Genomic DNA, 13,493 nt, shown 5'->3' on the forward strand with positions numbered 1-13,493 from the left:
GTGGGAGTCACATAACAACTGATAATATAAAGCTAATCATGCACACCGTTAGATATATTAGACTACTCGTGTGTGTAGTCTATGCATAAAATCTGTTGGTGGTAGTTATTATTATTATTAGACTTCCAGGGAGTTAAGGACTCATCAAAGGAAGCCATGCATCACCCACACCAACTATCATAAATTCTCTTAAACTCACTCATACTGGATGCGCTCACTATACTTCAACAAGCAAACTGTTCCAGTCACTCACTGTTCTGTGAGAGAAACATCTAGCTATCACCCTTTTCTTAACCAACACAAACTTAACTTCCAGATATGCCCCCTTGTCCTCTCCCTACCTTCTATATAATGAAAAATTTTATCAACCAATATTCTATAATGCCTCTCAAAAGTTTATAGATCTCTATCATATTGTCCCTCTTTATCCTGTCTACCAGTATCTGCAGTCCACGTTATTTCAATCTATCCTCGTAATCTGCATTCCATAATCTGGCTTGGTTGGCTGAGTGGTTAGCATATCCACTCTCCAGCCAAAAGGCTGTGGGTTTGAATCCTGCCATGGGCACTGAAGTTTGTGATTGTCTGTGGAAATACCAGTGGTGGTGGTGGCAGGCGGTAGATGGTGTTGGTGTAGTTGCGGTTAGTTGAAACAGAGAGCTGTAGAGCAGATATCCTCCCTTGATAAGCCTTTGGGCTCCCTGGAGGTGTCACATAATAATAATAATCCCAAAATCATCTTTGTAATGCTTCTTTGCAGCCTTTCCAGAGCATTTTTTTATCCCTTTTGAACCCAGGAGAGACCAAATCTACACAGAGCAGCCTTGTCAGTTACTCATCACACCAAAGTGTGGAACTTTACATTTACTAACAAATGAACTGAAGAAGCCATTATCATTTGCTGACACCACCTTCAGTTCATTCATCACTCTGTAAATGTTGTATATCAGTGCATCTCTGATTGCCCTCCTGTCTTTGCATCATTATCCATTCAAATAACCCACAGTAACTACTTATTTAGTATCCATGAAGAAAATTTGGTGATGCATTTCTTTGTGATCCAAGCAAACATTCCATCAGGTCTACAGCAACACTCCTCCACCATATATTTGATCCTGTTAGTTTGAACTTTATACCAGATAGCCTCAAATCCGATGCTACAAAGGACATTATCATTATTACTTTCATGAGTTTTATCATACCTGGACTCAAGTCATCTGACATTCCTAAAAATGCTATCCTTTACACTCAATTCCAGTTACGACATCCATCTCTAAAAGCCAGGTTTCACTAATACCAAAATTTTAAGCAAGACATTCACCAAAACAACAAACTCAACCACTTTGTTTATAATGCTTCTGGCATTTGTGTATGGACATAACTAGTTACCTTCTCACTTTTCCTTATACTTAAATCTGTGGTCTGCTTGGCCCAGTTGGGTAACTTTTTCCTTCCCAGATACACTCAAAATGCTTAAACCCAATGATAGTCCCTCCTCAGTCAGCTTGGCTGGCTGAGTGGTTAGAGAGCAGTTATCCACTCTCCAACAAGCAGGATCCAATATCTCTGTGGGCATGGATGTTTGTGATTGTCTTTAGGTGGAAGATGAATTTCATCACTTACTGTGAGACCACCATACCACTTATTGAAGGCTTAAGGTGACTTGAATAAGTTCCATGTTTGGTCTCTACAGCAGGGTTTCAGGACTGTTGTAAAAATAAATAAATATATATATATATATATATATATATGAAAAAATTAGTTTGAATGACTATAATACCGAGAATAAAAAGAATAAAGTTTAATGCTGAGATACTACTAGTTTCGTTGAACAAAATTCAACTTCTTCAGGTATCAAAGACAAAGAATTATGTAAAATAACAGAGAAATAATAAAATTACATCAACAGAACTAATATAAAAGACCGAAGCACAGTTTAAAACAGGAATGCATGCTGGAATTCCAATTAAAGTTGACTACATGCGAGAGTTGTCAAGAGAGTGCCAGTATTGGACAGCTGCAATGTGTGCATCAGCAAGATTGTAGCTAAGGCCGTTGTTTATGTGGGATGAATCAAGGGATATTTCTTTAGATTCGACTATCTTCCTTTCGAGCTCATCATAACACCTATGAATATTAGAAGTTTGCGGCCAGTCCACGAGGTGTTGAAGGCCTTCATCCAAGTTAATAGAGAAGAGAATGTGGCTTGAGAGAGTGTTGGTCTTGGTCCTATTGTAGGATATGTCTCTTCTGTGTTCCTCAATACATAAAAGGATGGATTTAGCCGACAGACCGTAATATGGTTTGCCACATTCATCACACAAGATCTTGTAGACTGCTGGATACTGGAGAGGGAGATGTTTTAGTTTAGGTCTATTAGTATTGATCGAAGTTTTGGAAACGTAGTGAAACAAGTTCTAATGTTGATTTTCGTAAGAATTTTTGCCAGTTTTGGGGGAGAGAGAGCTGATGTATGGTAAAGATATGAATGCTCTTGGGGAAGAAGAAGAATCTTCAATGGTAGGAGAACGATGGTGAGAGATAAATTTATCAATTTTCTTAAGAGAGAAACCATTATTGACAAAAGTCCTTTTTAGTAAATTAAGTTCATTTTCAATCTCTGATTCATCTGTTAATAAAGATCTGGCACGATGTGCCAGGGTTGAAATAATTCCAAATTTCTGTGGAGGGTAGAGATGGGAAGAAGCATGAAGGTGTGTGTGTGTGTGTGTTGGTTTTCTAAAAATAGAGATTTTGATGTTATCAGTGTATCTTGTGAGTTTTAAGTCCAAAAAGGAAAGACAGTTGTTGGATTCCAGTTCGTAGATGAAATTAATATTCTCATGAAACTTGTTGAGATGGTCTAGAAAAATATTGAGGTTATTTAAGCCGTGTTCCCAAATGAGGAATACATCATCTATATAATGATACTAGATTTTGGATTTCAATGTAGAGAAATTAATCGCCTTTTCTTCGAAGTCTCGAAGGAATATATCAGCAAGATCGAAGAGAGCGGACTGCCCATAGCCAATCCTGAGTTCTGTTTGTAAATCTTATTTTCGAATTTGAAGTATCCTGAATTTACACAGTGAGAGAGTAAAGAAAAGAATTTCTTGTCTAGTTTGTTCTTGAGAAGATGGAGGACCTCTTGAGTAGGTGCATTCGTGAAGAGAGAGAAACTATATCAAAACCTGCCATTAAATCTGATTTGTTGAGTTTGACGGATTTGATTTTGGAAACAAAATCAGCTGATTTTTTATATGTTTGTAATGTTGTAAAGTTTATTTTTCTCTAGACTGAAACCCAAAATCTGGTATTGTTATATAGATGATGTATTCCTCATTTGGGAACATGGTTTAATTCTAGACCATCTCAACAAGTTTCATGAGAATATTAATTTCACCTACGAACTGGAATCCAACAACTGTCTTTCCTTTTTGGACTTAAAACTCACAAAATGCACTGATAACATCAAAATCTCTATTTTTAGAAAACCAATACCTTCATGCTTCTTCCCATCACTACCCTCCGCAGGAATTTGGAATTATTTCAACCCTGGCACATCGCGGCAGATCTTTACTAACAGATGAAACAGAGATTGAAAATGAGCTTAATTTACTAAAAAGGACTTTTGTCAACAATGGTTTCTCTCTTAAGAAAATTGATAAATTTATCTCTCAGCGTCATTCTCCTACCATTGAAGATTTTTCTTTCCCAAGAGCATTACCATATTTTTACCATACATCAGTCTCTCTCCCCAAAACTGGAAAAATTCTTAGGAAATTCAACATTAGATCTTGTTTCACTACGTTTCCAAAACTTCGATCAATACTAAGTAGACCTAAACTACAGCATCTCCCTCTCCAGTATCCAGGAATCTACAAGATCTTGTGTGAATGTGGCAAACCATATTACGGTCAGATGGCTAATCCTTTTACATATTGAGAAACACAGAAGAGACATATCCTACAATAGGACCAGGGCCAGTGCTCTCTCAAGCCACGTTCTTTTCTCTATTAACTCAGATGAAGGCCTTCAACACCTCGTGGGCTGGCCGCAAACATCTAATATTCATAGGTGTTATGATGAGCTCGAAAGGAAGATAGTCGAATCTAAAGAAATATCCCTTGATTCATCCTATAAACAACAGCCTTAGCTACAATCTTTCTGGCGTACACATTGCCACTGTCCAATACTGGCACTCTCGTGACAACTCTTTTAATTTGGATTGCAGTGCGCATTCCTGTTTTAAACTGTACTTCGGTCTTTTATATTAGTTCTGTTGATGTAATTTTATTATGTCTCTGTTATTTTACATAATTCTTTGTCTTTGATCCTGAAAAAGTTGAATTTTGTTCAACAAAACTAGTATTATCTCAGCATTAAACTTTTATTCTTTTTATTCTCAGTATTATAGTCATTCAAACTAATTTTTTCATAACATTATCTACTGAGTAAATATGTACGCCAATATATAGATATATATAATTGATAAAAAAGAAGAAAAAAAAACTTAGACCAACCCACAGTACAAAGTAAGGTTTGCAAATAACCTTTTGTGGGTAAGAACCCTTTTATACAAGTCTTTTCTACCATCAAACTCATTCCACACATCTAAAAACTCACACCCATTTTTCTACATAGCCTGTGCATTGAATTATTTGCCAATAAAAATAAAAACAAATATATGTATATATATATATATATATATATATATCCCTTCAACAGATTCATAACCATGTCCAATGACATTTGTATCATGTTATGTCTGCACATCCTCAACATTCCTCCTAAGATGATCTAGTTTCTCTGACTCTCTGCATTAAGTTTCATTCCAATGAACAATTTCTCTAGGCACCTGATGCCAAATTCATTCTAGTGCAGGCCATCCCTCATATACAAGTCTTTTCTACCATCAAACTCATTCCACACATCTAAAAACTCACACCAGTTTTCTACATAGCCTGTGCACTGAATTATTTGCCGATCAGAGCTCCCTCTTTCACAACTTATTATTATCGTATCTTGGTACTAAACTAACCATTTTTACTTTCTCACTTCTTCCATCATGCCTTTTATATCCTCTCTCTCATATTTATCGCTACTTAAATTATTAGTTCTGACAAATACTACCATCTCTTTTACCTTTCTTTTCTGTTTCTCTATTGATGTTGTTACATTCTTTATTTTAGCTCCTGAGAAGCTCAATGTGGCGACTCCATCATCAAGTAAAAATTTAATTATCAAATGACTATACCATACCATATGACTTCTTTTTTCTTATTATTTTAATACTTTAATAAATTTAGTTTAATCCTTTATCCAAATGTAAGCAAACAAAGTTTGTGCCTGAAGCATCTTCAGGAATGAGGCAACTCGTAGTAAAGGTGGACCAAGTTCTCATCACTCCTTGTCTTAGTATTCTCCCATAATGCAAAGCACATCTCCTTGCGGACATTATACATGTCCACCTTTACCATGAGTTGCCTCATTCCTGAAGATACTTCAGGCATAAACTTTGTTTGCTTACATTTGGATAAAGGATTAAACTAAATTTATTATAGTCTAACCAAGTGGGAAAAAACTTCCAACATCTTTCTCTAAATCCAGAGTAATTTAATAATAAGGTGAGACACCTTTTGGCAATTCATATAGGTAAATATGACTTCTATTTACGTATAGGTAAATATGACTTCACCAGACCCAGAGGTTGGTATCACCACCTCTGGGTCTGGCTCTCACTGACGAAACCTCAACAAAGGTTGAAACCGGTTGGAAGCTTGGGTGATGAATGGCAATGCTGTAGTCCATGAAGTTTTAACTGAGGCTCAGCTGTTGCCTGTCACTCAGGTCCTGGATGTGCGTATGTGTGTGTGTGGGGGGGTTATGAATGGCAATGCTGTAGCCCGTGAAGTTAACTGAAGCACGGCTGTTGCCGTTTCCCCTCGGATGAGATATGAGCAAATGAGCAGCTCTGATCGGTGGGGGGGTGAGCCTGCCACAGTGTAGAGCCAACCGGTTCTTCTCAGTGGCAGGGTGAGCCTGTTACTGAGGGAACAACGCTGAGTTTTTGGAGTTTGACCTGTACTTGAACATTCAATAAAGTTCGAAACCGGTCTGGGTAGTGGCCCTTCTCTTAATCCATAGCATTATACATGTCTGCAAGATGTGCTTTGCATTATGGGAGATACTAAGACAAGGAGTGATGAGAGCTTGGTCAACCTTTACCATGAGTTGCCTCAGTCCTGAAGATACTTCAGGTACAAACTTTTTTGCTTACGCTTGGATAAAGGATTAAACTAAATTTATTATCGTCTAACCACTACTATCTAACATTGCTATTGTTTTTTTTCTCCTTATTTTTCTTTTCCTGTCTTAGTTCTTGCAAACATTTTTCTGCTTTTTCCAACTCCTGGTCAATTTTTTAATAATTCCATTTAATCTTGAAATTTCATATGTTAATTTTTCTTCATTTGTGCCATCAATATTGAGGTTCTCATTTCCAGGTTCCACATTGTAAACCTTAGGTATTAATGAGTTTTTGGTGCCATTTTTAAAAACTGTCTTAATTTAACAGTATGTCTTAAAATATATTAGCAAATGTACTGAATAATACAATAAAATGAGTAAAAACTACAATAACACAGTAAAAATACACAAACTAATCTACAAAAAATACTCTATAAAGCTTCTCTACAGCTGAATTCTTTAAAAATGTATCTGAATATCTGATTAAGTATTATGTTATCAATTGCTTTCGTTTAAAATACAACAGTTACTAAGTGTCCAGAACTTTTTTTTTTGTATGTTCTTTACTGCCTTTCCTGACAAAGCTGTCAGCTAACTGTTCAGTAAAACATGTTGAAGTTCCCTAATTTTTGTAATCTACGAGCTTACCTTGCATTATTTACTTTTGTAAACAGAATATTATTTTACATGTTTACAAAATTAAATGTATTTCTTTTTAGTTTATGAAACTGCAATTTATCTACTATATGATTTAGTAGATTACTTATATATATATATATATATATATATATATATATGATTACTTATTAATCATCATAAAAAATTTACACATTATTTTGTACATATTCATTTAGCTCTTTTCAGATTCCATTCAGTTAAATCAATCCTTTACTTGCTGTATAGAAAACTTTATCTCCCACATTTCGAAAACAGTATTAAAATTAATTAAGTGATGGAAATATTTATATAAATGAATCACACAGATAATATTCAGCATAATCAAATAATATTTTAGCCTTACTTTATCATCAAGGCCAAAATATATGCAATAGATTTTGCATATTGTGATTAATTTTTATATTAATCTCCATTAATTCTTCATATCTCATCTGTAGGTAACTGTCAAACAACAAAAAATAATGCAAAATTATATGCATTACAAAAAAAGAAATAATTTAAGTAACCCATGAGTAAAATCTCAGTGATCTATTTTGCTAGCCAGGTTGGCTGTGTGAATAGTGCTTCTGCTCTCCAATCAATAAATTGTAGTTTGAATCCGGATGGCACATCTGTGAATGTCTTAAGGTACAGATGAATTTAAGACTACCACCAACCTACTTACTGGAGGCCTGAAGTGAACTGAAAAAATTCCATGCCTGGTCATTAGAGCAAAGTTTCCAGATTATATAGCCTTTTGCCTATGCTGGATACTAATATACAATAGGTATACAACCTTGCAAGGAGACGGATTTACATAAAAACATGAGTATTTAGGCTTAGGTGATGGTTTAAACTCATCTTTAGGTTTAACAGAATGAAAACACCACAATGGCATAACTAAATACAGGTTTAATAATTCCAATATTTCATCTCTGTCATGGAGACATCACCTGAGACATAATGTAAAAATTATAATAACCCACACAAGCAATAAGAGAAAGATGTTAGACTACAAGCCTGAAGTTGTGTGAAACTTCCCAAGTTTCACAAAACCATTATTTAGATTTGGTTGGTTTTTAAATCTGTTGCTGAGTTAACAAAAAAAAAAAATCTTTCAAATTTATATTTGCTATGGTGAAGCATAGCGTTTTTTTCCGTTTACTTCTGTGAAGTTCTTTGCATCCTAGATGAGATTCAAATCCATGTCTTTCCAACCAAAGAGTTAGTGGTGACCCTTTGGTTGGAAGGACCAAGGTGTTATACCAACTGAATTATAGACTCCTTACTCTAGAGACCAAATGTGAAATGAGTTGCAAAAACAAGGAACCATGTACACACCTGGATCAGAGAGGGGAGGGAGCTGATCCATAGGAGAGAAGGTAAAGGCAGCCAGTTCATGAAAGGTTTGAAAGTAGTGCAGAGATTATATTTCTTTAAAGTTCTGGATATATCTTCTGAGGTGACTCAGATATGGGGATAATATTATTACTATAGTTTGTATGTTGAGAGGTATGTGAGGTGATGGGAGGAACAATTATTTTGTTAATCTTTGGCATTGTAGCTAATGAACAGGAAGGTACAGAGAATAAAGGAAGAGAGTTCAGCTGTGACCTGGTTGGACCAGAAGTTGGAGGCTCTTTGCAGTTTTACGTAAGGCTTCAAAGTACAGAAAAATTGCATTATTCAATATATTTTATGTTTTATTAAACAGGATATTTACATGTAAGTTATATTGTAAGGAAGTAAATTGGAGCAAATGGCAATGGTTATGAAGCTAACGACATGGATAAGAGGGTGTATAAGGCACAGACATCAAAGATTAGTATGTGCTGGAGCTGAATTAAGGAAAGGACAGATGACCAATGGTGTCAAGGCTGTTTATTTTATACATTACTGGCATTGGGAATTATTTCAGGAGGAATATCCAGTTTGTTGATAATGATAAACTGGAGAAGGCAATAGTACTGCCTTACTATAGAGACCTTATTATGAAGATTCTATCAGATGATTTAAATATACTGAAAATTTGGTTAACAGATGATGGTTGGCAGTTCAATGAGGCAAATGTGAAGTTTTCTGTCTGGGATCAAAAGACAAGACTGCAAACTGTGCATTGTATAGATGGAACAGGACTCCAAAATATACTGGCAAGTAGAGATGAGATTTATTATTGTATTATTATTATTATCCCTGTTTATAAGCTTTAATAGACCACATCTGTACTATGCACGGAATTGGACACCTGGGTTTCTTCGGAATGTGAAAGTGGTGAAAATGATCCAAAGGCAAGTAACCAAGGTAGTGAATGGTCTGTGAGTTACATTTCTCTCTTTATTTGAGAACTTTAGTGCTCAAACATCCAAGATTCAAGATCTTCCATAACCAATGCCTTAAAACACTGATCTCTCTGCCATTCTCCTGTGGGAATGAGCACCAACAAATACATTCTTATTCTCAAGATCTTTCAAGAAAGATCTTGAATAATGTCAACCTTGTTGCCCAAGTGGATAGCATACCCACTCTCCAACCAACAGGTTGCAGGCTTGAATCCCACCTTGGGCATGGATATTTGTAAAAGCCTTCTCTTGACGAACATGACAGTTCTTTGAGCCTTATAAAGTTTTTGATTGTGAAAATAAAAAATAAATAAATAAATCCACTTTCTCTTACCTTTGATAACATGTAAATCTCCTGTAGAGCTCCAGCCAAGATAAGATGTTTTATTTAATATTTTTCAATGAATCCAACTTGCAAAAGGCTGTAAAATCTATCATACATGCAGCTAAACATTAGATATTCCAGAAAAACTGCTCTAGAGTTGTTTGAAATCTTATAGTCGAAGCAACTAAGGCTATGAGGCAATTATTATGTCTATTAATTGCACACATTCTCTTAGGTAGTTTGTCTGCTTTGCAGAATGAAAACAGCAAGTTTTTTGGGCACCTCTGTATGAAACCAGACTATCTAACTCACTTTTAACTGAAGTTCTTTGCATCCTAGATGAGATTCAAATCCAGGTCTTTCCAATTAAAAGGTTAGTGTTGACCCTTTGGTTGGAAGGACCAAAGTGTTATACCAACTGAACTATAGACTCCTTACTCTAGAGAGAAAATGTGAAACTTTTTCAAGCCATTTGAGGCCTTTTGTAATTCAGTGATAGTCTTACACTGGTGACAAAATTCATCTATTACATAAAACCATTTGCAAATGTCTATGCCCATAGTGTGATTAGCTGGAGAGCAGAAGAGCTATCTGCCTAGCCAACCAAGCCAGCAAGCCATTTTATTGCATCACAGATTCCAGTGCAGAATTCTTGCTGTAAAGTTAAGCCAGTGGGGCATGTGGTATGTACTCTGCTTAACTGTTATCAAAATGCTAAATTTTCATAATCAATACTGTACCAAAATTTTGCATAAAATATGTGCCAAAGAATTTGACTTCCAGTTTACTGAAAAGATCAGTTGTTTTTCAGGTAAGAACAACATCTAGGAAGGAAAATTGATTATCTTATTATTTCAAATTTTATCACAGAATAAAGAGAATTAATTTTTTTGAGGAAACTGATCATGTATAGAAATGGAAAAGTATTTTAGCTGACAAAATTAAAAAAAAAACCTTGAGGACATTCCATGAATAAGTCAGAAATACATACATATACATAAGTACGTGTATATATAATACACACAAATGGTTGATTCTCACTATGCAAACAGCACTATAACAAGCTACTGAAAACTCCAAACCAAAGCCTTCATAAGTATGCTAAAAGAAATTCACTATAGTAAACTGTTCCTATCATCCCTGAATGTTTATTACTGTGAATGCTAACTGTATACATGAATGGTACCTATTTGTTGGCCAATTAGGGAAAGCATAGATAATTAGAAATCAAAATTAGTGTAGTGTGTAAAGGAAAGACTTAATGTAATAAGACAGCTTAACAATTTAAAGTTTAAAAAATCTCTGGACAACAGTTGTCCCTTCTAGCTCACAAGAATGCAATTCTGTTATGCTTGTATTATTGTATTGTGAGTACCTGATTAAGCAGAATAATCACTACAGCTAACTGAATTCCCAACACATTATTATCTCTAAAAATGACCACTGCAATTTCAACAACAATAATAAAAAATAATAATAAAATTTTAAAAATCCATCTATACACAGCACAGATGGAGACTAGCAATTAATGTGTACTTAGGCCTGAACTTCTGTATGTTAATCATAACAAGTACTTCTGGAATGTGTAGAATAGTGAATTGGGAAAACTGATCTATATATGAAAGACTTGTAATGCTAATAACACTGCCCTGGCTAGCCAAGTAATTAACATATTCACTTTCCAACCAGCAGTCTGTGGTTTCAAATTCTGCTGTGGGCACAGATGTTTCGTGCATGTCTTTAGGTAGTAGATGAACTTTATCACACAATGTGGGAACTACTCTGCTTATTACAGGCTTGAAGAGGCAATATAAAGCTTCATGATTAGTCTCTAGAGCATGGTTAGATTATCTAATTCTCATTCCATCTGCAGTACTGATGCCAATGTACTATAGTAGGCTAATAGCCTTTTATTGGTGGGATTCACATTAAAAATTAAAAAAAAAAAAAAACTGTAATATAGCTTTCTGGATAAATGAACTGCAATCTCAATATGATTGATCTGGATACATAGATATTATTTATTAGCCTGACCTCTACGGAGTCACAAGACTCATTGTGGGAGGTCAACACTAGTCAACCAAAAGCCTATGCCCTCTCAGGCAATGCATTCCATGCTCCTACCACTCTCTATGCAAAAAACTTATGCTTTTACTCATCACTTCTTTTGCAACATCCAGGGATGGTCCCTTGTCCTTGCTCCTTTCCTTCATTCTAGCATGAAGGAAAGGAGCAAGGACAAGAGAAACCTCCTCGGTGTTAATATGATAATAATGCTTCAACAGCTTAAATGTCTCGATCATATTCTCCTTTGCCTTCTATATACCAAACTCTGCAGTCTGCATTCCCTCAGTATATCCTCATAATCAATGTTGTACAGTCATAATATCATTTTGGTTATCTGTCTTTGCACCCTCTCTAAGGTTACTTCATCCCCTTCAAATCCCAGTGACCAGATCTGAGCACAGAAATCCAGATCGGTCTTATCGTAGCTTTATACAATGGGACTCAACACTGCCAAAATTCTCTGAGATATCTTCACAGCCTTTGCAATATGTCCTCAGAACTTCAAATCTCTATCCACAATCACCCCAAGATCCCTTGCTTCCTCCACTTCTTCCAGTATAACTCCACCAAGTGAGTATGAAGCATCCCATCTGTGGATCCCAAATTTCAAAACCTTACATTTAGTTGCATTTAAACTGACATCCTCCCAATTATTTGACCACCTTTCCAGCTTATTCAAATTCTCTTGAAGAGTCAAAACATCAGCACTATTGCTAATAACCCTTCCAAGCTTCACATCATCTGCAAACAACTGAACATCTCCCTGTAGTCCTCTGACAATATCACTGACATAAAGTCAATCTTTATGTCAGTGATATTGCCAGAAGACTACAGGGAAAGCCAATTCAATCCACTAACATGATATCCAAACCAATATGATGCACTTAAAATCAACTTGTCATGTGGCAACCTGTCAAATGCCTTGGAAAAAAAAAAAAAAAAGACAGTGTATGCCTAACCCTCATCTCCTACTCTTATTACTCTATTATAAAAGATAAGCATATTACTAAAACAAGAGCACTCTTTAAAAAAATCCATGCTGGCCTGCATAAATAATATTACCCTAATCTGCCCAATTCTGTATGAGTTCTTACCATTTTCACCAAAATTACAACTACAGAAGAAATTCATATAGGCCTATAGTTTGATATCTCCATTCTACCATCATCCTCATGCAATGGCATTATCTTACCTTCCTTCCACTCTCCAGGAATCTGCCCCATTAAACTTTCATTAAACAACTAAGTTAATGGCACAGTCAGTTCCATAGCACATTTCCTTAAAACAGATAAATTTTTCATTTGTTCTGAATGAAATGCTGATTAACATTTACAAAGCAATTTGTTCAAAATAATTCTAATTAGTATATAAGAATGTATTCATCATGTGACAAATGAGAAAAAATTGCATTCATTATGCAGCAGAAGCAGCACTACTCAGGATGACATGTTCCTAATCACCATTCTTTGTTTTGTTAATTTGTTAATAAAAATAACTCAAAAATGTCTACTAACCATACTGTGTTCCCCAGTCACCAAGATAATTTATCCGGACAACAGAATTTCGGAGATATTCATGAAGATTAGAAATGAAGTTTCCTATTATTGTTGACCTCAGATGACCAACATGAAATGCTTTAGCAATATTAGGGGAACTGGCATAAAAAACAATAATAAAAAAATCAGAATCTTTTCATCTCATGTGCCAAAAAGAAAAAAAAAAGTACATACAAATATCTATCTATCTATCTATCTATATATATATATACACACACACACACAGTAGGGCCCCCATATCTGCAGAGTTTGGTTCCATTGTCTTCCGCAGATACCTGAAACTGCGGATAGTAGCAAGGT

At 35.3% G+C, this 13,493-nt stretch overlaps 1 protein-coding gene across 1 annotated transcript in view; it reads right to left on the reverse strand.

Annotated features, from left to right (window-relative positions):
* ArgRS-m (arginyl-tRNA synthetase, mitochondrial) overlaps positions 1-13,493 on the reverse strand; it is a 156,374-nt gene that overhangs the window by 94,153 nt on the left and 48,728 nt on the right. The window contains exon 6 of the mRNA XM_090409394.1: positions 13,152-13,291. Within this exon, the coding sequence (XP_090265520.1) occupies positions 13,152-13,291 (140 nt within the window). The remainder of the gene's footprint in view (positions 1-13,151; positions 13,292-13,493) is intronic.

The sequence above is a fragment of the Typopeltis vanoorti genome, chromosome 19, assembly GCF_054136105.1.
Source record: "Typopeltis vanoorti isolate ZY-2024b chromosome 19, IOZ_Tvanoo_1.0, whole genome shotgun sequence".
In the NCBI taxonomy this organism is placed as follows: domain Eukaryota; kingdom Metazoa; phylum Arthropoda; class Arachnida; order Uropygi; family Thelyphonidae; genus Typopeltis; species Typopeltis vanoorti.